This window comes from Poecilia formosa, unplaced genomic scaffold, assembly GCF_000485575.1.
Source record: "Poecilia formosa unplaced genomic scaffold, Poecilia_formosa-5.1.2 Scaffold207, whole genome shotgun sequence".
Lineage (NCBI taxonomy): Eukaryota > Metazoa > Chordata > Actinopteri > Cyprinodontiformes > Poeciliidae > Poecilia > Poecilia formosa.
In genome coordinates this window covers 984906-1012123 of record NW_006800146.1, presented here as the reverse complement: position 1 = coordinate 1012123, position 27218 = coordinate 984906, and the positions used below count along the sequence as shown (strand labels likewise).

The 27218-nt window shown below is 39.5% G+C and overlaps 1 protein-coding gene across 1 annotated transcript in view; it reads left to right on the top strand.

Annotated features, from left to right (window-relative positions):
- Positions 1-27218, top strand: part of nxn (nucleoredoxin) — a 74378-nt gene that overhangs the window by 36905 nt on the left and 10255 nt on the right. Inside the window, exons 2-3 of the mRNA XM_007567373.2 lie at positions 21739-21856; positions 25638-25771. Coding sequence (XP_007567435.1) covers positions 21739-21856; positions 25638-25771 — 252 coding nt within the window. The remainder of the gene's footprint in view (positions 1-21738; positions 21857-25637; positions 25772-27218) is intronic.

Below are 27218 nucleotides of genomic sequence, written 5' to 3'. Positions count from 1 at the left end.
CGAGAGGGCTGACGGCAAAACACGGGCCTGATTTCTATCTCTGTGAGCTCAGGCGGTGGCGGCAGCGACAGACTCCTGCTCTCCTGCAGCCAGCAGGGAAAAGGAATGAAGGCTGTAATGTGGCAGCACAGACCCGATGCTCGTCATAATCCTCTCCCTGTCTGCACAGCTTTGGGGCTTTTCAGACAGAATACCTGCCACTTTTCATTCCGTTACTCCACACGCCCACACGGCCACAGCCACGCTGTCTCATTATTTCCCAGAGTGCCTTGATTCTGTTGGAGTCGATAAGCCGTCCCAATGATAAGGCCCAAGCAGATGGGTGGGGGCATATCGCCGCAGTCACCTGTGAACAAGACTGCCAGAACAATGTATGTAGGACAGGTGGAAACGGAGTCGTAGTTACTCTCTGTACCAGGGTTAGCAGAGGTTGGTAATGACTTTTTCTTTGTCAATCTTTGTTAATGTGTGCGTTCTCTATTCCAAAATCGACTTTGTGTGTTTGTGTTTGTGTGTTTTTGTGTGTATGATTTGTGGCAGACGAAATATAAAGAGCACACACTGCTTACTAAAGCAATAGTCACGTATTAACCAAAAGTGAAGAGGCAAGCAAGATTTCATAACATTTGCCTGGACTGTGTTTGCATTCAGAGTAAAAATGTATTTTCTCAAAGTTGTACACTTTCTTTCTCTTTGCATTCGTCTTCCTTTGACTATGGGACAAGAAATGTTCATAAAAATTAAGACTAGATGCTTTTTTTTTTTTTCTTACAACTTGCCTAAAAAGATGTTTTCACAGAAGGAAATGAAAAAATGTTAACAAAGGAGTGGAAAGGTCTGTTGGAATTTTTGATGGTTTTTTTTTATTATTATTTAATTTCTATCAAAACGTGTTTTCACTCCTGATAGTCTGGTAGATTTGGTTTGATTGAGGACCAAAATTGCAGCATTTGTTGCATTTTCAGCTGGTGAGCTTCTCTTTCACACTGCCACTGTGCCAAACTAACTAAACCCTTGGAAATACGTATTCCCCTCCTTGCCCGTGGTGGCACTGAAGGAAACGGCAGAAACCTCTGAGAAAAGGCAGTGAGCGCAACTTCCTTCTTCGTGAAATGTAAAGAAAATGCATGGATTTGAACAGCACCAGTGTCCACTTCACCCGAACCGAGACCTAGGTTTTCAGGTGGACCAGAGTTTGCTTTTTGTTTTTTTTTGGTCCGTATCAGTATTTGATTACACATTCATACCCCCCCAAATGAATCTGACTTTCTAGGCAAACGGACCAGAGTTCCAATAAACTCTATGATTAACCTACATTCTCCCCACTAACTCTTTGTATTCTAAGCGTTCCACCACTTTCTCCGAGCCTTCTGATGTTTGGCACACAAACTCTATCATACGGGACAATAAAAGTCAGTCGAAGTGGCCAAATATATGATATGAAGCAGCGTTTCAATATTGTAACTGCGCAAATACTAAATTCTTTTAGTATTGTTTTCAATAACAGTTGCAGATTTTATATTACTATGGGTTTAGATTTTTGCAATCACAAAAAGGTGTAAGACTCTGGCAGGAAAGAAACGAGGAACCCTATTCCCAGTTATACGGCATTACGTGCAGCTGGGGTGGCTGAGTTCGGTTGCAGAGAGCCACAATCCTGAAACGTCTAGTTGCATCTCATCTCCAACATACCTGAATCAAACGAATGGGTAGTTACCAGGCATCTTCAGAGCTGCATGACGTCCTGACGGTTCAGGTGTGTTGGTGGGAAGATGCATCTAAACGTTGCAGGTGTCGTAGCTCTCCGGGTCCGGACTCGGTCGCCCCGGCTGGTCAGAAGCGTCCCTGCAGAATATGGATTTGAGGAAGTTGGAATTGAGGTGGTGGAAAGTAACTGGGACTTCCAGACAGACAGAAAACGGTCGTGGCCAACCGGACATTTTGATTGTTGATGAGCAACAGAAAGAGAAACACGAGAAAGTGGAGACAGATCGAGGACTCAGAAGAGTCATGGAAAATTCAAAAAGTCAAGTGTTAAAGGTTTATCTGGAAATTTTTTAGATAGTTTTAATGTCTTTAAACTATTAAACACATTGTATAAAATTGACTTTAAAAACTTATTTGCTACATGTCATCAAGCTGGTTGGTTAAAGTTGTCTCACTAATGAGGCGAAGACTAAAGACTAAAGAATAATGTTTTATTTTGGGGTAAAAAGCCATACGTTTTTTTGTAACCACATCGTTTCCTTTTCTCCTCGGCACCCAGTCTACGTACACACTGGTACCTTGTACGGTCTCAAAGGTTGCTTTGACTGCTCTGTTCTACACTCAGACCCTAACCTAACAAATGATTCAGGAGCGGCACGGGTAGTTTGCAGCAGACAGGCTGAGTGGGTCGAGGTCTCCAGTGAGACGCTTGTAGTAATTTTGATGGAGCGATTGGCTTCGGAACAGCAGCACCTTTTGTGTCTGTTTGACAGTAAAGGCACTTTGGACTTCAAGTTTCTCCAGACACAACATTACCCTGACCTCACCCGTTTTTCCTCTTTAAGCTTGATTTTTGCCGTTACTTTCAGGACACATATCAATCAGTGTTTGCCTAGTAAGGACTACTGTAAAAAAAAAAAATAATAATAATAATAATAATAATTGAGAGAATAAAATGGTGGACTTATTGCTGATTAAGCTTCTTTCCAAGTCTTAAAACTCATTTTCTTTCAACTTCAGCATTCATTTCTTCTGGTTTTTCCATTAATTTTTGCCATTGGTTGTGGTCTTCCATGAGTCATATTAAAGCAAGTGTTCAGTTCAGCATTGGCCTATTACTGAACTTCACTCTAATAGCACAACCCTTTTTCAGTCCAAATATCTTGGGACTGTGGAAAAAAACAAAGATTTTTTCCTGGGCATTTTCTTTTTTTTCAGAACTTGCTGTGGAAAAATAATGCTTCAAGGTTTTCTCATCAGATTACTTTGTTTTTTTTTAATTTTTTCTTTAACTTTCGCATAGTTCAGAAACATTGGAAGCTGTTTTTTATTACTTTCAGCTTTTTCTTTTTTTTATTGACTGGACTTTCAAAAGCCTGCCTCGTTGCCGACCATATTTTACAAGCACATCTGGGAAGTTGTATGAAAAAGTCTTAAAACTCAGTTTGTTTCTGCTTCATTTATATAACCGCTAAGGGAAGCCCAAGTGCTAAACAACTCCATTCCCTGAAGTGTCGGACTCCGTCCTTCTGAGACTATTAATGTCACATAAAATATTGGCTCTAAATGTGCAGAACTCAAACAGAAGTCCTACCCTTACAGTCTGCTTTAATGGTTTGATCCACTCAAACAAAAATGCCCTAAAAGATTCGGTTGATGTTGACTACAAAGAAATCCGTGGCAGAAAATGACTCTGCTCGTATCAAAGAGCTGAACGGATCATTGGAAGCAAAAGCTGCACAGTGTTCTTTTTTGTCATCCAACTTTCCGACTCCTGGCAAGCTTCAAAAGGTTGTTTTTTTTTTTTGCACTCTTACAAATGTTTGACTTGATTTGTAAATCATTGTAAGGCCCCTTGAAGCCCAGGATCTGCTTTGCTGTGCTGTGTGCAGTCGGAAACACTACAAACACTAAATGCGAACTGAAGTGTACTGTACTGAGCCTTCCTTATCCTAATCTTCCCAGTCAAATCAATCAAGTCTTTTCAAAACTCTAGGCATTTGTTCGTTGTGCCTCTGGACTGCATGTTTTGGAATAAAATATGGTGCTTTCAGTTCCTCCACTTCTTATTTAGTTCCTAGAATTATCATTTGTATAAAACACCTCCAATAGTAATATGTACCTTTTATCAATAATGGACATGGACTAGTAAGAGATTCTCACAGAGTAACCTTGATTTAAAATACTCTGGATTCATACAAAATATGTAATTTTATAAGATCTTAATGCTTTCATTTAAGATTTTAAAAAAATTGTTTTTCCCTTCTTGCTCTGGGGAAAAACGTCAAAAGATTGTAATTTAATCTGAAAAATGTATTTATTTTTATACAAAGTGCTAAGAAACAAATGTTAGAGACCTTGTAAATTTAATTGTAAGTTTTAAAAGCTTAGTGGACACAAAATGTGACCTTTTTTGCTGTCATTCTCTGCACATAGCGTTAACCCTAGCCCAACCCTAACCCATTTGTGGAAGAGTTGCAATGATTGGTGAAAATTAGAAGGCCGGGCAAATATTTGTGAATGATGAGTGAATTTGTCTTAAGGCCTGTCACAATAATCAACAAACGCAAGATAAATTAAAAGAAACTCAATCATTTTCACTTGCATAATTTGTTTTTCTCCTTTTCTACCAAAAACTGGATGATGGAAGTCTTCAGTATAGCCCTTATTTTGAAGGAGACTTTTGTTTACAGAGACTTTATGATTAATTTTGTTTTTTGCCCAGTGGTTTTCATCATCTTTCTCTAAATTTTGCTTTAAGCTCCTGTTTTCCGATGAGATCAGATGGGGATCATGAAACTTTGACAAATGGTTTTTGTTGCAGATATACCGGGATAAATACAGTGTAGTTAAACCACGTCCACACACAGTCATCTTCCACAAAGATCCGTAATGCAACATGACCCACTGTCAGGGTTCAGCGTTGACTCTCATGTTTTGGTTGTGGCTCAAACACTAACTAAGGTTTAGCACTAAAACCTCTGTGGTGGCTCTATATTGTATCCAGGTGATGAGTTGCATCATACCCCCCACTTTATGCTAAACCTGAGCAGTGTTTGAAGTGGGACGTGTTGCTGATGCAACATGCTGCAGCCAATAAAAGTGCTGAGAGGTACATGAGTTCACCTTTCAGCCCTTGGCTGCATCAACCTAAACCAGGCTCATCGTTCTCTCACCTTTCATTTCTGTCTGCAGGGAAAGTTTCACTTTCGCATATAGATAGGTATATTAATTATCATTGTCTTTATTTTGTTTTGTTTTTTTTGTTGTTGTTTTTTAAGCAAAAATGTGCACAAGTAACGGAGAGCTGTTTGACTGATTGGAACGGTTGTGACTGGGCATTTTATGTTCTTGCCCATAAAAGCTCTAGAATGACTGAAATAAGATATGAGAGGAGTCTGCTGGAAGCCGGGGCTTGGTGAGGTCCCCTGACCTCTGCCGGCATCAGTGGGTGGCCTCAGATCTGTGCTGTCAGGCCTGTGGAGCTGAAATAAAAACACATCAGAGCGGGCTCTTTTCTCTCATCCTGAGACTGTCTTGATGCAGTCAGATCTCTATGTACAGAGACACGCAGTGACCTCCTATACTCAGTCTATATAGTTTTTGTATGGATAAGAAGGTAATTCCTACTCAAAGTAATGAAGTGTAAAAAAAAACCTAACGGTTGGAAATTGGGCTGTTTTTTTTTTTTTGTTTTTTTTTTAATGGAAGCATTTGGCTTCCATTAACATAAAATTACTTCAATGGAAGCTCAGTACATCAAATGTTTTCAAAGTTGGCAAAAGCTTTAAACTTTGAAAACAGCTGGAAATTAACTAAAAATTAGCTCTGCTATTACAAGCAGAGCTAATTTTTAGCATAGCTAAATTCAAGACAAACCTTAAATTTATCTTTACAAACATTTTTAGGGGAAGCTAATTGGACTAAATGTTTTTGTAGTTAGCAAAAGCTTTGGAAAAAAAATTAGCTCCACTATTAGCACGTTAGCGTAAATTTGCCACCACTAAAACAATTATTTTTTTACCTGCTAAAAAACAAAGAAAACAGGGATATGTTTTCTCGCAAAAGTTTAGTTTGAAAACGTAGACGGTGGTGTCAGGCTGGATCAGGCGCCTTGTGGAAGTGAGGCGTGAACGGCTGACATTGAGGTCATGCTGTTCCAGCTGAGCTATTAAAGGCTTGAACTCTGAACCAGAGCAGTGCCTTGTCAGTCAGCCCTCCACCAGGGTGACGTGACCCTGAAAATTGACTCTCATGTCTCTGGGCCTTCTGTGTCTGCATGTCTGTTTTACCACCCTTTGATCTTCTCAGCTGTTTTGCTGACTCTCAATGTTGCAGGTTTCTTTAGAAAAAAAAAAGTCATCATAGTATAGTTCTTTATTATATCTCCACAAAGCGGCACAAACGGTTTCAGACGCTGGATGTCTTTCATCAGTTCGACAGTCCAACCAAGGTATCGCAGAATTGTGAAGTGGAAGAAAAATTATGCATGGTTTACAAAAACATTTCATTAAAAAAATGAAGTTTGAAATGAATTTCTAGTGAACTCCTTTTGGTCAATACTTTGGTGGAACCACATTTTACAGTATTTACAGCTGCGGGTCTTTTAGGGTGCGTCTCTCTGAACTTTGTACTTCTACAGATGGACATCTTTAGCCGTTCTTCTAACACACTCTGTTGTAGATCCTGTTGGATGTTTATGCTTGCTGTTCCAGTGTCTGTTCTTGCATCCAACAAGTTTTCTTCCATTCTATGTAATTCTGTCCATCTTATCAAATCTAACCTCCATGTTTCTTATTGGGGATGGTTTAATGAGCAGCATTTAAGCTCTTTTACAGCCTTGGGGACTCAATTGAATTTGGTATTCAGTCGTTCATTTAGCTTGCTTCAGTTTTTTGTCCAATGCTTTTGAAAGAAACAGTGATGCAATGCTGAACTTATGCAGGTTTGCGTTTTCTGTTCAATCTAGCCGGTCCAGTATGAACAGCAGATATGGTGATTCTTTTTATATTTGAGGTGACTGCACCTGTTCTGAAAAAGAGCTGGAGAAAACACTGGACCACGACGTCCTTTAGTTGTACTCTTACACAAATGCCTCCGTTCTTTTGTTCATTGGATAGTCTGTTCTGATTTCCCGTTTAAAATGAACCTCACCAAGGTTCCTTCAGAAGCGAACAGAGACTCAGGTTTTTCGAATGGGCGCAGAGTTGACTTGTCTGTAAATTTTGGGCTATTTTATTGATGCATTCTCAGACTTGATTGGAAATAAGGATGTCAGGGGTCATTCCTTGTTGTGTGAAGAGTTTCTTTGTCTTCTTCTGTCTGATTGTCTTTACAAGAGACAGACGAATTTGACTTATGGCTCCAGAGATTCTGGAATGGATGCCCCCAATTCAGCTCAAAAACTTAAACTTTATCAATTACTCCATATGCCAAACTTCGATGGAAATTTTGATTTCCAACAAATTTAAAAAAGTATATATTTATTTTAATTTGTAAAAGTTTCTAAAATCCCATCTGCCCACCTGTTTAGAGTTGCTTTTGACCCATAATTACTGGAACATTGACCAACATATTTGATGTATATTGACCATTTTGGTGATGGCACTCGACAAAATGTAATGTTTGTTACTGGTTTCTCAATTGGTGGCTGTATGGTGTTTTCATGATGTAAGGCATTTTGAACTGTCTTGTTGCTGAAATGTGCAATACAGATAATTAAAATCTCAGTAAAACACATTTAAATTCCAAACTATTAGGTAACAAATTGTGAAAAAGTCCAAACAGTGTGAATACATTCTTTTTACAAGGCTCTATACGCTCTTTGCTGCTCATCTAGCATCAGACTCTGCAGTGCTTGCACAGGGTTACACACTAATCTTGTGTGAACAGTGGCACAATAAACCACTGTTGCATATTTGGTTTTGAGTTTTACCACAGCAGAAAATGTTTGTTCTGACAGCAGAGAGCTCTTGTAAGTTGGATCCGGCCCTCATTGTGAAACCACAGAATAAATTCATGTAGCAACATTGTTGGTTATGTTGTGTTTGGGATTTAGCAGGAAATGACAAGATTAACACCCAGCGCTTCGGGTAGAAATGATACAAAAGTCATTTCACTGTACAGCAGCCGGCAGCTGTAACCAAGAGGCTCCCGTCTCACTTCTCATTTTTCTTTCTTTCGCTGTTAAATCTGCTGTGCCGTCTCCAGGCTGCTTCAGATTCGAGCACGGACACGTCTTCGAATGCGCCACCACAAACATTAGCTTACCTTTGTCTTGTCTGATTACTGTTTATGGTAATTTAACTGTGGCGTAGGCCAGGTGGTCTTTGGTGCAGCTCACGTGAGCTCTCTAGGATTACACAGTTAATTAACGCCCAGCCGGTGTTTTCGTTTTTCTCTTTCTGTAGGAGGTGTGGCTTTCTGTTCCAACAGAGAGGAAACTTTTGCATCACAACCTTAAACCAAAAACGGATTCAAGGGGTTCTAAAAAATGGAGATTGATCAGAAAGACCCAACATCTAGTACATTTTGTAAAGAATATCTTGGTATTGGATTGAAGTTAAAAGATTAACCCTCTTGGTTGACCTTGAGGTCAAACTGTGGTAAGGAAATTTGGAGTTGTATGTCTTTTAATATGTACTTTTTTTGCTTTCTTTTAGTTTTCTTTTCCAGAACAAAACTCAAAATTGGTTAAATTTGTGTCCCACTTAAACTGAAAGTGGTATGAAACACAAGAACTCCGGATGTTTTAAAGTCAACTCTGCCAAGAAAACCCTGGTTTGGCCTTGAAATATGAATTTTTACTGGTTTTCATAATTTCTCCAGAGTAAAGTTAGATGATTTGAGGCTTGGGAAATGTAATTACAGGGAACAATTAGATTTGTAATTTTGAGCTAAGTGTGGTAATGTCAGACCTTCCAGACTTAAACTTGTATTTGGTTATGTAAAAGATAAAAATGTTAGATTTTTTTTTTTCAAAAGTGTTTTTTTTTTACATGAAAACATTAAAAAAAAGATTCACTTCACTGGTTTAGTCCTTTAATTTCCTCTTATATCAGAGTTTAAACCTGGTCTGGTTTTCTATGTCAAACAAGAAAATACTTTTTCCTGAACGGGTCATTAATTTTAGATATGCTTGGAGGCGCCACTGCATCGTACTGTATCTTTTGAAATGGAGAATTGGTTGGACTCTTGTATGTTTTTGGTGCAGTAGTGACCCTCCTTCACTGAACTGAACAGTCTTGAGGTTTTCCACACACCTGAAGGAAATCCTCTCCCCCTCTGCTTACGTCCAGGTTGTCCCATTGGATTTCTCAGTAAACGCCGGAGGAATTTTTAAGGAGAGAACGGCGTCTCACCGTCTCTGTTGCCTGCACTGTTCTGACATTGGGTAACAAATGGATGGACGTTTTATTTTGAGGTTCAGCAGGAGTATCAGAAGCGGCTCTGAGCTTCACATCAGAACCCTTTTTTTTACTTTTCAAGTGAGGTATAGCCTCGGGTTGTCTGGCAGAGATCTACACCTCATTCCATGAACTTGGCTGTCAAGAAAAGAGGACCGGGTGTGTTCGGTCAGAGCCTCTGAGGTCTGAAGTTGGTGTCTTTTTGAAGTGTTCCTCAGAGCAGATTTGTTCTTTTTACACTCTGTGGGGTTTTTTGTCGTTTTTTTTTATGCTGGTTTAAGACAACCCATCTCATCTGAGAATAACTTTGTTTTTTTATCAATAATACAAACTTAAATGGTAGAGATGGACCGATCCGATGCTAATATCTGTATCGGTCCCGATATTGGGGAAAAAGAAAAATTCTGCATCCGGTATCAGTGATGATATACACAATTCATAAGGTGGATCTATTCATTCTAATTCTGTGCTTTGTGCTCTGAGCGACGTCAGGCTTTATTATTTATTTTAGATTATATTTATAATTCCTAGTTGCATTTTCTGAACCATTTGAATGGTTTGTTGCAGTTTATTTTTTACATGTGTTATCAAGATGGTCAGCCTGTTTCAGTTTATTTATTTTACTTTGGCTGTTTTACTCCTAATTGCACTGTTTGAGCAAATTAAACTTTAGTTATTTTGACAAAGATTGTGAAGCTACTGGTGTGTTCAAGTTATCAAATACATTTATAATTCAATACATTTACATCTATGTTTTAAAAAAAGACGTTCAAGTTAATTCAGCCGATACGGATCTGATATCAGCCGATATCGGATCAGTATCGGCTGATACAGATCTCTGAGATTTAGAATAAAAGTTTAAAAAGTGGATTGGGGCATCCCAGTTAAATGGTATCCCAAGCATACCTCACTTAAATTATAAATAACATTTCAACCGATTGAGAGTATTTACAATTTAAAATAAACCCATATTTTCTCTAACTGGTATTGTGGGTTTATTCATAGTTTTCTCTCAAATACAGTCTTAAGGGATTCTTAACTTCCAAGCCAATTTAAGTGTCAATCTTGTCACTGCTGCAGTGAAACGTATGTTGGGGAGGAGGAACAAGCAAAAGGCTGAAGCGTGCTGGCAGCAAGGAAGGCGGGGGGCTGGGAGGGGAAGCTGGGAGAGATGCAAGGGAGGTCCATATGTAGAGCTGGGCTATAAAAACGCATAGAGCCGTTCTGCAGCTGGAGCCAAACAGATGTGACTTTTAGTGAGCGTTTGACTGGAAAAGGAAACTGGTTAATGGGTGGATGTAAAGTGTCTCCATGTGAACAGAAACTGCATGTCTGAATACGACTCGTCGTAATGAGCAGCTTTTAGCTTTAGCTTAGCGCCGTTGATCTTGAAGCTGGTACTTTTTTTATTTATTTATTTACTTTTTCTTTTTTACTTTGCATCAACAATAAACAATTCATAAGATGATAAATAATGGAGTATGTGGACCGAATCTGGCTTTCGGAGCTCAAATAGGGTGCTTGTGTGTGCGTGCGTGTGTGTTTGTGTGTGAGACTCCGTCCACAGGCATGTTGTCTGCAGCTTTACGAGGTAAAGTGGATGCAGCATGTCACTGAGATTTATGAGGTTTCTTCCCGATAGTGTCGGGCACAATGGAGCTAAAAATAACCCTCCACTTTATTAGATGTGCCCTAAAAACCCAGACTAGAGGGGCTGAAGTTAAGTTTCTTTCTCTTGAAGATTCTCCTCCTGAAAATGGACAAGTGCAGATCTTTTTTTTTTAAACATTTATACTTTTTTTTAATTAGTTGCCTTCCTAATTCTGCCTTTCTTATACCTTCAGAACTGCTCTTTGTTCTTCATGGCATCAATTCAACAAGGTGTTGGAAACTCTGAGATCTGGTAACCATGGAAACCATTGAAGTACAATAAACTCAAACAGAAAAATGACCAAGACTTAGATTTGTTATTATGGCTATATATATATATATATATATATAAAATTATTATTTTTATTATTATATTTTTTTTACATTGACTGAAAATGATGAAGAACCAACAGAGTTATTAAGAGCCACAGTGGAAAAACCAAAGAGCCACTCGAGGGTCCGGAGCCGCAGGTTGCAGACCCCTGAGTTACAAAATACTTGGTTTATGCTAAAGGATCCTTTTGATGCTTAGTTTGAACTTTAGGAAGTCATCTTGACCATAATGATGAACTTTAATGACCCATGTCTAAAGTATCAATAAAGTGCCAGAAAATAATCCAATAAATAGTTCAAAAATAGAGTAAAAATAAATATTCAAGGTCAGTCTTGAGTTGTCTAGTTTAACCAGTAAAAGAGATTTAAAATTTCATTTACAAGGATGACCTGGGCAAGACTTAATCACCCAGGAGGAGCATTGGTTTGAATCCCCGTGTAGCAACTAGCTCCTCATAAACTATTGTAATGCTTCATATGGTCTCCATTTTCAATCTGCTGACAAATTGGCTTCAATTTTTAACTGCGTTCGCTGTAGCTTAGCCAAATCTACCGCCTCACGGTTCATTAGCTGGAATATAAAACCTACGGGATCCAGAGCGATCGTGATTTATGCCGAACACGCTGATAATGTGTCTGAAATGCTTCCTTCAAATTTCCATAAATATTAATGTGTTGTTGTGATGGGATCGGGGATTGGGCTCCAGCAGACTCTGGCTGACTTTCCACGGCTCCGGTGTGGAGGGAGGGAGAGAGGAGTGGTGGGTGCTTAAATGCAGGGGGCAAACAGAGGTCACAACAGGGATGCTGTGGAAATCACCAAACACCTCCCCCACTCCACACACACACACACACACACACACGCCAACATACGTCTCCTCCCCAGCCATCAGCACTTCAGGAAATCGGGGTACCAGAGACACAGTAATGACTGGATCTGATTCACAGCTGCACAGGGCCTGTTAGCAGAGTGTAGCTAATTTAACAGCAAGCATTGAAAGAGCACATACAAACTGGCTGTGGGCCTGTTTTAAAGTCTTTTTTTGGTTTGTCATTAACATTTGATGGTTACTGCACAGATTTAATGTTGATAAAATGATTTTATTTTTTATTTTTTCAATTGAAAGCAGAAGCTTTATTAATTTCAGCTGCTTGGATTAGCTTTCTTAAAATGTCTGTCTTGATTCTTTTGGGACAAACAAAATAATCAGTGTTGTGCCTCTTACAGGCTCTTGGCATCCTTTTATAGCATAATCAACTGACTGTTACCTTCAGTTGTTCTAAAAATATTTTATATATCAACTATGACTTAAAAGAAATTTGACTTTGTAATTTGAAATTGGGCCTCTGTGTCTTTAAGAAGCCCTTGCTCTTTCTGAAACTCTGCCTTTAGGAAGTCATCATAACATGGCTCCTCTGTTGATTCTTTAGCAATGTTTTTATCACTGTTTCACTGAGAAGTAGCTCTTAAAATGAGCTACTTCCATCAGGTGTTTGCTAATTACTGCTAGCTAGTCTGAAGGAACTGAGTAGTGGAGGGCTGCTCTCTCAGGCATCTTGGAAACTGGTGGGCTAAAGCTAGCTTTCCACACCGGAACATGCTGTAAATGCTCAGGGTGGTTAGATAAGCAGTTTTCCTGTAGTAAGTTGTTTCTCCACCATTAAAAGATTGAGCAGTGCATATGCATACCTGCTTGACAGCGCTAAGCCCCTCCTCCTGGCTCTGATTAGTTGTTTCTGACCAAGCAGTGCATTTCTGCAGGTGGCAGCAGGAAAACAGGAAAGAGGCTAATGTTTTTTTTTTTGTTTTTGTTTTGTTTTTTTACAAACTATCTCATGTCACATGACATTTTTAGCAAATATGTAAAAATAACATTGTATTTAAAAGATAACAACTGCAGCTTTAAAACTTTCTGAGATGCTGGAAACAAACCTGTAGGGTTTTTTTCTCTTTCATACTAATCACTCTTTCGGTCTTTGTAATTTTTTTTTGTTGTTGTTCAATTCTCTTTTCCCTCTTAAATAAGCTATGCAAAGTATTTCTCTTGGCTGCAGAATCTGAATTCCGTACGTGTTCGATTACTGTGGACGGAGCATGTGCAGTCATATTACCTTTTGGCACACGATATGCAAAAGATAAACATAAAAAAAATGCACCTCTCCTTCCAAGTCATGAGCTGTGAGACTCGAAAGCCCATTACAGAGGGGTCACTCTGAGGTAACTGGCTGAGCGGGGCCAGGGCCAGACCAGCTCTATATCATCTATATCTGTGTGTCTGTCAGAGCCTGCAGGCCCTGACCTGATGAAGTGTAAGCTGATAGCAGAGTGTAAGACCAACTTGGAAATCAGGATTCAGTGTTTATGCACCGGGCTTTAAACACTGCGCCAGGCGGTGAATCATTACGCAGACCCAGCTTAATGACTGACCAGCAGAGATCAGAGATTAAAGCTAGAAGGATTCCTGACTGGTGCTAGAGAAGATAAAGCAGAATCAGGGCAGGACATTCTGAGAATTGCGTTGCATGATGGAGGATTTTTACGCATGGTCTCTTGCAGAAATATTCACTTTGAAATTCTCTCAAGACACACAGCCTGGCATGTTTTTTCTTTGTGCTGTTTTTTCTTAATTGGGATTTTATGTGATTGTCCAACGCAAAGAGTGATGTAATTTAGGGAGAGGAAAGAAAAAGACCCATGTTTTTCAAAATATGAACTTCCCCAACAGCATGATGCTGCCACCACCCTGCTTCTGTGTGTTAATGGGGTTTCTAAAGAGATATCCAGTGTTGATTGTAGCCCTACAAAATACAAACAATGATGTTAGTAATGGATCATTTGTTCGATTATTCTGACGATTAATCAATTAATCTGATTTTTTTTTTTTTTCCGGTTTTAAAGGAAAAAAGAAGTTTCTTTGTTTAAGTTTAGTTTGGGAAATTAATTTTTTGGGAAATTTTTGGCAAAAATTACCGTTTCTTCCCTTTTTTTAATTAGGAAACCTTTTTTTTTTTTAAATTGGATTGGGTTTCAACCTTCCTTTTTGTTTTCAGGTTTGAGTTAAAAAATAATAAAAATTTTAGTTGCACCACCGGTTGGGAATTAAACCTTTTCCCTTTACTTTTTAAAATTTAAGTTGTTTCCCCCCTTTTGTTTTTGCTTTTGATTGGTTTTTTTAAAGTGATGTCCAGACTTAGCTGTACCCTACAAAATACTAACTTATATTAGTAATCGATTATTCAACCGATTATTCTGATGAATAATCGGATAAAGAAACCATTTTTTAAAATCTCTATTTCTTTCAATAGAAATGCATTAAAAGATGCAAATAAACAAGTCAGTTCCTTTTTTAAATAAGAAAATTCATTTACTGGACACTCGATCATTTGTAGGAAAGGAAGCACAAAAAAATCTTCTAACATCAGCATGTGAAAAGCTCAGTCCCTTCTGTCTGACTCAGCATCATCACAGTGCAGGGCTGATCCTTTTTTTCTTTTTTTTAAATAACCGATTAATAATCGCATAGCGAAAAAAGTTTAGAGATACAGAACTTGAACCAGGTGAAGCTAAAACTATCACTTGAGGAGTGGGTAGAACAAATTTACAGACAAAAGTACATATATATATATATATATATTTTTTTTATCTTAAATGCATGGTGTGCATATTTTTGTATAGTTTTTGCTGCTCTGAGTATGTTGTTGTTTCAGCAAATGGCCTTTTTTTTACTCTGTACACTCCAGTTAGTGATTAATCAATTACTAAATTAGCTGATGATTATTTCAGTAATCGATTCATTGCGATTAATCTGATGAATTGTTTCAGCTCTAGTGCTGTGCACACACTCTACCCAGTTCAGTGTTGTCGTCTGTCCAGACCACCTGCTAGCTGATACATTGAACAGCCCCTTTTACGGCTTTCTTTTTTTTAAACAATGGTTTCTTTCTTTTGTCTCTTCTTCAAATCCATTTTCTTTTAAGTCATTGCGTTGTCTTCCTTCTACTTCACAATGAAGCGCAATTAAGACCAATTTTCTTTTGATTTGTCACATAAATATATATTTATTTGCGGTTCTACTGTGCTAAAATGGGAAAGGTTTGAGAGGGGGAGGAAATACATTTATAAGGCATTACAAAAACAATGTCAGTATAACTAGATGTCTAACAGCTGAGCCCCTTCTTTGTACCTCTGAGAAACACAGATCGGGTTTATCTCAGTAAAAGCTGAGGAGTGGGTTAAACAACATATCAGGCATCTGAAAAATGGATCACATGGAAAACAGATGCCTGGAATCACATGATGATCACACTTGATTCCAACCAGACGGGTGGGTTTTTTTTCTTTCATTTTTTCTTTTTCTTCCTTCATTTCGCTCTCCTTGCGAAGCAAATGCTGTTCAAAGTAACGCATTCTTGTGGCTGATGAGTCACTGATGTCAGTTTATGGTGGATTAAAGTAAAAAAAAAATTTTCCCACTTTAATGTGGACACGGTGTGTTTGTGTAGCAGGTTTACATCTTGTTCTCATCTAGAAACCGGAAGATTCCAGGAGGGCTAAAGGACTTTTAGTGTATTATGGGGTCATGGGGGGGGGGGCTGATCTAAACACCACTAGGAGGGAAGTATGCACCCCCTGCTAATCTGACCTTTGACCTGGCAGAATGTCACCCTCAGGGCCAAGCCCACTTCTGTTTAGGGACAATGCTGCGGATTCTCATTGAGCCGTGGCTTTTTGCTCCTTTACAACCCCCCGTTCCCCCCTGCGTTTTTTTTTCTTCTTCTTTTTACGTTCCCTCCGTCACCACATAAAAACTTTTCACGATGCAGGAGGTGAGGGTCTTTGTAGTCCCTTACAAGGCTGAATTGGGGAAACATTCACTCTCTTTGCAAACTCCCTCATTCATTCATTTTTTTGTTTTTTCTGCTTGGTTAGCCCTCTGACATTCTGGCACCTGTTTCCAGCACAAACCCATGTATTTATCTCTGAATTATTAACTAAGAGCCCACAAAGTGTCTGCCACTCGGTGACATGTCCTGACTTCATGGAGGGGAAGAGGTGTGGGCGGGGGGGGTTTCCTTGGCAACAATGGGGCTCCTTTATAACATCTCCCATCTGTGTTCTGCAGGAGCGAAATATTACAGGATTATTAAATGCATGATTGATGTCACATTTGGCACTGGGGATGGACGGATGGTGCAAATCCTGCAGTTTTCACCTATTGTGCATTTTCCCCAATGCTGCAGCTGGTTGGCGCAGGACAGGGTTTGTAACGATGACATTAGCGGTTTGCAGAGGATTCCCTTCTTTTTTTCTTTTTTTTATGAACAAAGCTGTGAGTTTAATGAGGAGAAATCCAAAGGATTAGGAAGTAGTAGCTCACAGACTGAAAAGTCGCTTGCGATATAGTGATCAGATATTTTGAGGGAAACTTCTGATCGCCAGAATCTGTAAACCTTTGACTTGTCAGTTCCAAATTTAGTAAAGTTCAGGTTTTTTCTTAGAACTTTTTAAAGAATTTTTTTTTTTTTTTTGCCCAGTGTGTATTGGAAAATTGAAACGATTTGGATAAATGTTTATCTGAAATGTTTCTGTTTTTTAAGCGGAGCGTTGTAGAGCTCTCTCTCAGTAAAATCTTCCAGCTGATGGGACAGGGCTATCTTTTGAAATGAAGAACTGGATGTCTCGCTTAATGTTTTGACTCGGTTTCTTCTTTTCATGGAGGGGAAGAGGTGTGGGGGTGCACACCTGAAAATGTTTGTGCATTTTATCAAAAATATATTCAGTTTCTGTCTTCAAGATCCACTCGACAAAAAGAAATCACCCCACCCCTCCACTGAAATCCGAATCCGATTTGAAAGACCGGTGGAGAAACCTTTAGTTTTTTTTTTTTATTCTGTGTTAAAAACAGTCCAGAAAATATTGCCAATGCTTCTTTCTTGTCGGCCATGTTTGTTTACTCTGAACTCATGTTTTATTTCGTGAGGTTTTTGCGAGATTTCCCATCTGATATGTGAGTGTTGGTGTGTAGGTTTAAGCCGTTCCGTTCACCAAACAGTATTACCAAACCTGTTATATCGATATTTTTATCTTCAGGTCTCAGGTTTTGAAAATCGTCCAACAATTTTACAATCTTGCCCTATGAACCAGGCACTGGAGGCTTCTCACCTGTTTTGCTTCTCCTCTCACTTCGTTCTTAAACACGTCAGTGTTGCTGGAAATTGCAAAGTTTTGTTTTCTCTCAGTAACAACATCCACACTTGAAGTGTGTTGTCATTTCAACCAACTAATGCTTCTGAATGAACAGATTGAATTTTTGTGTTTCTGATCAGCAGATCGCCACCAATCGTAGCCATTCAAACACAGAACTGGTCAGCTTCCCGTAACCTGACGGTTTTGATGGAAACGACGTTGAGGCGGAGTTCAAAGTTCAGAGAGAGTCGTCACCACGTGCTCACAGGAGGACGGGTCGCCGGCTGTCACGGGCTTTTAGATGTGTACAGCAGGGAGGACTCTCGAACGAGCTAAGGCGACAGTCGGGTCAGACGATCCAGCTCGGTGTGATATGAGAGGTGGGAGGTTGAGGGGCTTCCTTTTGTAGCCATGAAGAGCAGCAGCAGCGTTTTGAAATGGATACAGACGCTTACTGAGAGCCTCGGGAGCAGATTGAGCGGAGGCGGGGCGCAGCCTGGAGGAATGTAAGCCGAAGCTAGCGACTGGGGCCTGGCCAAAAAGGGAGTAACGGGAGCAAAGACGGGTGTTTCTCATCCGTCTGCAAGCTGAAAAATGATAAAACGACTCAACATTTCAGAATTCAGACCAAGTGTTGACGCCGCCAATGCATCCGCTTGAGTTTGACTGCATTTTCTGATGAAGCCATCGTACAGGGCATGGCTTTATTCCTCGAGGATCCATCCGAGAGGCGCACAGTCTCTGCCCTCTTTTGCTCCTCTACTGTAAATCTTTACGGTCAGAGATCACAACGCCTGCAGGCACTTCCAATAAAAAAAAGTCTCTGAAAAGACAAGTGCTTTTGTTGAACATGTCAAAAGGGGGAGGGGATGGTCAGTCCCTAGATGACTTTCCAGGCAGTGCTGTCAGTGGCTTACTTGATTAGTGCATTGAAGTTTGATTTATAAGATCTGCAACTGTGTTTTGTCTCCCATGAATCAACATCCTTATTGAATTCTTCACGATTTCCTGAGCATTGTTGGAGTTTCTAAACACTAATGACTTCCCAACCCGTCTAATGTTCTTTCTGTTTTCTTTTCCCCAAGGAGCCTAGAGGGTTATCAGCTATGTTCCTCATTTATAATGCTCAAAGATAAAAAGGACTTATCTGGTATGTGCTACCACGGTAGGATAGCTCTCATGTCCTCGGTTATAAAGGCTTTCACTCTCCTTTGTAGTGACACTGTTGTTGCGAAGCAGCAATGGAAGCATCTGGCAGATGCCTCGGGCCGCGGCGGTTCAGTGAAAGTAGATCTGTGAGGAGAGGGAGCTCCATCATGGGTTGAGTTGGACAGGGTGTGGGGGGAATCTTCCACTTTGTTTCCCTCAACACAGTGACAACCACTGGGGACCCACCAGTTACAGAACACGTTCATTTTTTTGTTGTTGTTTTTTTTATTGCTGGGTAGACTTGAGGCATTCCAGAACAAGGACCGAGCCAAAGCTTGAAGTAGGTGGGTCTGTTTTAAAGTCTGTGGCCATGGAGCTTTGAGGGATCACCACCGGAGCTAACCTGCTTGAAGAGTCAGGCATGAAAACTAGGGGTGCAAAGACGCGTGAAACTGACGCGCCACGCACGACGTGCAACATTTAAATGTGGATACGCTGGGAATTCACACCCTGGCAGGCGGTTAGTGGTCCCATCAAGGGAACCACTGAAGAGAATCACCGTGATCTTTGATTATCAAGAATTGTAAACCTCAGTTTCTCCACGCGCAGCGGCCCCACAGCGGGTATACGATGTTATTCTCAGTCAAGCATGATCCAATTAGCGCTGTGGGCATCGAGTGGAGAGTGACTCTAATGCTCACACTTCTTGGAGAGCATGGATCTTGAGTATGGATTAGGAATTCCCTGGAGTTGCAACTGTCTGTGACCTCTTTGTCAAGGGTTATTGGCGTAGTTAAACCAGAGTGTTGTTATGTACTCAAGCCTGCTGCTCATCAGTCATTTCTGCAGTTTCACAAGAAAAATAAAAATAAATAAATAAATAAATAAAATTATTTTCATTCTGGGCTAAGTGGCTTCATGTGTTTTCTGACTGCTGGCCAGGACAGTCTTTTGTTTTGTTTTTGCAATAATTGGTTATTTTGAAATATGTTAGAACCATGTAATATATGTTTTTAAATGCAATTTTCAGCCTCCTTGAGAGAACGCCATGTTCCTCCAGCCACTTCTGTTATGCCAAGTTTATTAGCGGTTCACATAATTGACCTGTTTGTTTTTGAGGATTTCGGTTCTTTGGACGTGAAATTGGGAAGTCATTTTAATTAGCGGCTAATTTAGCCACATGTTTTTTTGTTTAGTTTTGTTTTGGGGTTTTGTTTTTTTTACAGTTATTCCAGACAATTCGCCTGCTCAAGATTGTGTCCCATTTTGCATAGTAAGCTGAATAATAAAGGAATCATAAAAACATAGATTGTATTGCATTTTATTTAGAAAAATGTTGATTCCCTTAAGCTATGTTAGCTTTACTTTGGTTAGCATAAAATTTAGATGCAAGAAAATCACTTTTGCACTCTCCTCCACCTCCCAAATACGGGAGGTGGAGGAGATTACATATACTAAAGCGTGCTGCGTGTAATCTTCTCATAGTTTAGGGTTTTATACATTTGATGGTTTTAGATTTCTTTGCTGTTTTTACTGCTTACATTTAACTAATGCTGTTACTAACTAAACGACTTTTTCTGAAGTTATTGCCATTATGCAAGTATACTATATCATAACGCACGTATTGTTCTTATCTTAATCTTGTCAAAATGCAGCACATGCCTTCCCTCTCTCCAGCAGTGTGCGTTACTTTCCTTCCTTATATTCAGTTCACTTCTCTCATGACTCTGTAGTGCCTCAGCTGTCAGTTCTTATCTTAAATCTTCTCTGCGGCGGGTACAGGAGCAGAAACACGTTTATGACACAAATGTTCTTAACACCTCTTCATTAACGCTGAAGCATTTAATCAAAAAAAAGGACTGAGGGCAGATTTGACAACATGATTTATGGGATTTTCTTCACTTTTTTTATGTCTAGTAACCCATGCCCTTTTATAGTTGCTGTCTGTGCTAAATCACTTTTGAGATTCCTGAACACTCATTATGTGGAAGAGCTTAGGACTGCCATACCAGACTTGTACTTTTAGCTGTATTACATATTACATATTTACATATTTACATATTACATACAGAAAGCAAACAGGGAAACTAACAAAATGGAAAACATATATTCCATTTTGTCTTCTTTTCAGACCTGGAATATGCTAAAGAAAAAAAAAAGCTTTTCTTGCTTGTCAATACTTCGTTAGGAATAAATAAATAAATTATATATATATATATATATATATATATATATATATATATATATATATATATATATATATATATATAAACATCTTAATTTTGACAAAGACTTATTGAATGCAAGAAAGCTATTTGTTAAAATTTTAATAGTTTAGTTTTGGGGGATGAGCAGGACCCTCAAAGGGGTGATAGACAGCGCTAAGACCCGCCTCCTGGCTCTGATTGGTTGTTTCTAGATGGTACTGGGAGAAGGCAGACGGCTCAATTTCTTTTTTCATAGAATATCAGTCTCATACCATACGACATATTGACATTTTCAATAAATGCAAACTTTTCACTTTTTTATAAAAGTAAGTCACATATTGCATCTTTAACTAGGTTATTTTAAAAGACATTCAAAAAGGGTGAAACTAATGTAAACCCTTTCTTCTTGTTTACATTTTTAAATCACGTGACTTAAATCCACAAGAAGCGTCGGCCTCTTGAAGCCACTATTTCAAATTTGAGTCTCTTGTCTGCGATGTGGAAAGTGAGCCTCTGAAAAGGTTTACCTCCTCTTTGATGTTGAGGTCTGCACCGATCCCTGAACCCACCTGAATAGTTCACGCTCATATTTCTGTCTCTAGAGCGTCCTCACTGGCTTTACGAGGCCCTCTCTGCGTCATTGTGTCATCCAGAAGGCATTACTGAACACGACGCCCGCAGATGTTTTTCAAGACGCACGAATCCCTCTAAGCTGCGTTTCTGCGTCGAGCTTTCTTTGCGTCATGGCAGGAACGCCGTGAGCCCTGTCCGACTGACCCGTCCTTTCTTTCCCACCCTCTGTTATTAGCTCGCCCTCAGGGCTGCTTTTCTTCTCCCTCGGTCCCGTGCTCTTCCTTTAAACAACAGAGAGCATGTTTGTTCTCTAAAATACTTGTCGTATTCTGGTGACATTTGTTTACACTGGTGGGTGTCCACTTCTAGTGGACACCCACCAGGACTGGAGATGTAATTTTAGCCTGGGTAAATTGTTTCCCATCTACAACCAAAATAAACCCAAGTCTGCTCCCTGGAGGTGTTTTCCATCCACTTACTTTAAGCTCTCTTCTTTTTCCCCCCACCCCCTCACCTTTCTCCGCAGATGAAACTGTGGAACAAGTACAAAGTAACCAGCATTCCTTCGTTGGTGTTCGTGGACGCTGCGACAGGAAAGGTGGTGTGTCGAAACGGTCTGCTGGTGGTGAGAGACGACCCTAAAGGTGAGAACAATGACCTGCATGCGCACCGTGTTGTGACCAACACTCAGATTCATTTCTCACTTTTTTTCTCGAAGCTCTGACCTTATTTCACTTCACTGGATGGTTTTGGAGTTTGGGGTTAATTTTAACCATTAAGCCTTTCAGGAAACCACCGTTTATAAGGCCAACCAAACGCATAACAGGGTAAAAAGGACAGTAGAACATATAAATTTTCCATGTCATGGCTTTATTACCCTGAAATCTTGGTGGGAAGCATTCATCATTCGCTCTGGCTTGTGGGTAACACCCAGCATTACTGTGGCTGCGTAGGAGACAATCTGGTGTTACAGTATGTCATTACACAAAAACTGTTATTGTATGCAGGGGGAATTACTGTTATGTCAAAAAGAAAATGCACAACCAAATAAATCATTCAAAATGGACAATTTATGGTGATTATACTGAAGAGTTTATATACGCAATGTAGTTGTAATGCATAATCCAGTTTCACCTACGTAGTTGTAACTGTATTTACTGTGTCATTGTCCGAAACAGTTCATTAAGTATGTTTGTAGCAAACGTTTCCTTTCTGGATTAATAATTTCTGGTCCTTTTGGCCCAGAATAGTAATAAAGTGTGCTAAAGCACAAAGTCTGAATGTTTAAGTGAGGTTATGATGTCAGAAAATTATTTCAAGAATGAATTTTGGTGCAAAATTATATCTGGGCTATAAAGGCAAGTATATTCATGTATGTTCAAATCCCCGAGTATTAAAAGAAGCCACTGTCTCACAAATGGCAAACATGGCGCCGGTCATCAACACTAAAACTTGCTGCTACGTCTGAAGGCCAGATGTGCGTCTCCCAGCAAAGTCGGCATGACAGATTCTCCAGTCAACAACCACTGAAAGGATGGAAAACCATTCTGGAAAATATGATGGAAGTTATGTTCCAACTGGTTGCAGCTCTGGAGTGACATAAATCTTTAAAATTCATTTTCTGGCATTCTTTGTCTCATTTTCTAATGACTTTCGGTGTGGCTTTTATGGCACATGGAACTTTTTTCTTTTTTTTAATTATTTTTTTTAAACTGAATTCCTAAAAATGCCAGGAATAAAACAAACTGTAAGGAAGTGAATTAGAATTAGAGCTCCCACCAATTAAACAGGCTTAGCAGTTCAATTAAATTCAAATTCAGTTCAAAAATACTTTATTGATCCCACTGGGAAAATAAGTGTTGTAATTATTATTAACTCATTTTTCCTTAGAAGTAGTCAAATATTGAAAAACAATAATTCAAAAATAATAAAGCATTTAGTCCGTAAGTGCAAAATAGATATGGACAAAATGTAATGTCAATTATTATTATTACATGCATGTTAATGATGCTGTAATAATAATCCAGGTTAAAACCCTTTACTTGTACAAGCTCTAGAGTTTAGAGTTATAACTTTTCCTCCTTGTTTGGGTTTATGCAACTATAATTCTAGTGCTATAATTCTGTGATTCTTACAATGTGACCATTTCACAGCGACTTATCTGGAAAAACCTGTAATTCCATGTACTTTGAAGTGAAGACAGATAATTAACAAAAGTGAGGCTGCATTTATTTCGTCCTCTGCAGCTGAAGAAATAAAAAAATCTTCCAAAGTGCCTCATCTCTGTCTGATGTTGGGGGAAAATAAAGGGAAACATGTTGTTGATGGCAGGAAAACAGAAAAGATGAGGGAACAAGAGTATCTCAGGATTTTTATTAAACCCTCCTCAGACTCCCATTTTTTTTTTTTAAGAGAAAAGATTGATCTCTGCAAATGAGGATTTTTCAGTGAGTATAATCTTGGACTTGATATTTTCTGACTTTTCTGTCATTTCACTGATTTATTAATCAGGTGTGACAATGTAACAAACCAATCCCTCTCCTGCGGTCCTACGTTTTGGTGTTTGAATTGGAAAAGGGCAGTAAAACCGGGGGTTTTTTCTGCACGCTGAAACTGGGAGGGGTGTGTGAGAAAGGACCCTCAGTAATGTTCTCTCTGCCTTTCACTCTCTGTGAAAAGGCCTGACTTGAGTGGCGGCAGACTGGCCTGCAGCGTAAAGATGGAGTGCACGTTTACAATCAGGACAACAATGAAAGGGAACGCCAGCGCAGCACAGACGTGTCCTTCCTGCCTAATGAAGCACTAGACAACTGCGCTCACATAAAGAGGCTATTATGATCAGCCATACAAGGTTTTATTTATTATTACCCTCCAGACCCTCGGTTTTTGGGGGGGGGGGTTTTACCAAATGCATCTCCAGAGCAGGAGCAGGACAATGAGAGCACGCTGAAAAGGAAATGAAAAGTGTCAAAAAGAGCTGGAGGGCAGAATTACAGGCAGCAATGATTTGCTTGAGAGGCTTGGCTTTTCATGTTCATTAAAACTGTTTTTTTCTTCTTCTTTTTTGTATGCGTGTGTGTGTTTGGCATGTGTGTGTGTGTTTCAAAAAGTAGATGTCACCAAAAAATAAAAAAAATTTTAAAAAATAAAAAAAATTTGCAGCTTGGTGTCTGGAATCAGACAATTTGCTGCTTTTTTTCTTTTTTTTCTTTTTTTTTACTTTATTTCTGGACACTCTGGATGCACATCAAGTTAGCATTCAGGTTTATGATGGCATGTTTTGTAAGTAGTGTGAAAGTTTTCATGTACTGAGTTATTATCATGGATGTACACGGTAGATTAAGATTTGCACAAAACGGTTCAAGATTTACAATTGTAGTCAAACAATACTAAAAACACACTACTTACAGTTTTCAACAACTTTTATTGGTCATTAGAGCTAATAGTTAGCATTAACAGAGCCTGCTGTTGTTGGGACGCAACAGCAGCTTGTAGTGGCTATTTTAGTCAAACAAAACTAAAAACAAAAGATGATGACCTTTCTCAAACCAGTTTTCAACATTTTTTTTTCTTTGCCATTAGTGCATTTCAGGCTAACATTTAGCACTGTGAGCCTGCTGTTGTTGGCATGCTACCAGCAGTTTGTAGTTGCTTTCTGGACAAGCTTCCAGACAAATAATGAACCAGTAATCTCTGCTCTACCTGCCTGCTGTTAAACACGTAGGGAATTAAACATATTTTTTGTCAAACAAGACTAAAAGTAAAGATGGTGACCTCTCTTCAAACTGTTTCCAAAAACTTTTATTAGCTACAAGTGCAGTTAGCGCTAATAGTTAGCACGCCAACAGCGGTTTGTCATTCAGTTATGGACAAGCTTCCACACAAATGATGAATCGGCAATCTCCGTTCCACCTGCCTTCTGTTAAGCATTTAGGGGATTTTCTAGTCAAACAAGACTAAAAATGAAGAATGATGACCTTTCTTCAAAGCACTTTCAATGACTTTTATTAGCTATGAGTGCTGTTGGTGCTAATAGTTAGCACCATGACCCTGCTATTGTTAGCACTCTGTTTGTAGTGTTATGGACAAGCTTCCTAACAAATAATGAACCAGCAATCTCTGTTCCGCCTGCCTGCTGTTAAACATTTAGGGGACGTTTACTATTTTCATCAAACAAAACTTAAAAAGAAAAAAAGAAAGATGGTGACCTTTCTGTTTTCAACTACTTTTATTAGCTAATGATTAGCCCTGTGAGCTTGCTGTTGTTGGGGTGCCAACAGTAGTTTGTAGTTACATTATGGAGAAGCTTCCAAACAAATAATGAACCAGTCATCTCTGTTCTACCTGGATGTTAAACATTTAGGCCTTCAGCTGTGAATTTAGCAGTAATCTCTTCTCATGTTTCCCCTCCACCCCTCCTCTCAGGTCTGGAGTTCCCCTGGGGCCCGAAGCCCTTCGCAGAGGTGGTGGCGGGGCCTCTGCTCAGGAACAACAGGCAGACAGCAGACAGCAGCTCTCTGGAGGGACACTATGTGGGAGTGTATTTCTCAGCACACTGGGTGAGTGAGGAGAGAGAAGACAAAGAGGAGCCCCTTTTTGGTTTTTTTGTTTTAATTTCCAGACGCCTGAACTCTTAAAAACTGACAGCAGATCAGAGCAGGAGGAGGTGACTCCGCTGTTCGTCTGTTTACATTAGAAGCAGTCGGCCATCTTTGAGTCCTTTCTCCACCTCTGGACCTGCAGCCCACTACACCTCAGTGGGCTGCAGCCATTTGTCCGATAGCCGACCGAGGTTTCATGACTGGGCGATGATCCGTCGCTGAGGAGACGCAGCTCGTCGGGTCTCCTAAAGCAAGTCAGCACAGCAGCTGGCAGAACCGCAGCCGGTTCAGAGCGGTGACGCCTCGATGTACTGGCTGGAGTCCCGAGCACATTAAAACCTGGAACAGAACAGAGTCACAAAAATGCCATTAGAGCAGCGTTTTCATCTCTGCTCAGTCGTTTGATGAAACCAGGAACACCAGCACCTCAGTATGGAGCTTTCTTCACTGTGGTTTTCTCCTCAAAGCAAGAGATTTTTTTTGTGTGGTTTGTTGTTTGGGAGAAATTTCTACCTTCCTTATCCCACACTCTTTAAACATTGTGTCTGTCTGTCTGTTCGTCGGTCCGTTAAGCCATCATTTTGTCTAGATGTCCATTTGACTTTCTGCCTTTTTGTCCACACATGCAGTCATCCATTCATCCATGTTTATAAATGTTTGTATTTTTGTCCATCTCTCTATGCATTTGTCCATCCAGTCATTGTTTTGTTCATCCGTAGTTTTGTCCGTCTCTGCCCTTTTGTCTGTCCATTCATTAAGTGTGTTTGTCTGTCTCTGGGCGTGTTCTTTAGTATTTTTGTTCATCGATCCATTGAAGCTCCAACCCCTTCATAAAAAAAATAAATAAAAAATTCCCCTTGTATGTGACAAAACCACAATAAAACTAAAGAATATCTGCTGTGGTTGATGGGTTTTAGTTTTTCAACTTCAAAGCTGCCAATGGTCCCTTTTCTGGGCACCCAAATACAAATGAACTGTTTCCATCAACATTGACATTAAAGCGCGAGATGGACGATGGAAACACATTTACCTGAATAAGTTCTGACGTAGCAGATGCACAAAGCTTTTCAAAGTAAGACTCTTTCCAGTTCTATGAGCTGCTAGATTGCAACCTCTGCATCTTTTTTTTTTACTGCAGCCTTGTGCAGAGGTTAGCAGAGTTCTCAAAAATGTTAAAATTAAGATTAGCACTAATTCAACATATGTATATTTCCACTCAGTTAAAAGCAAAAAGTAACAGTCCAAGAAATGACTCCAGAAAAAAGTATTTGGTTAAAAAGGCTGAGGAACTGATCAAAGCATCAATCATTTAATATCTTAAAATAACGTCAGCAGGCTGATCAAAGTCTAAAGTTTAGTGGAAGTTGTTAAAGACCAAAATGAAAATAATTCATATAACAAAACT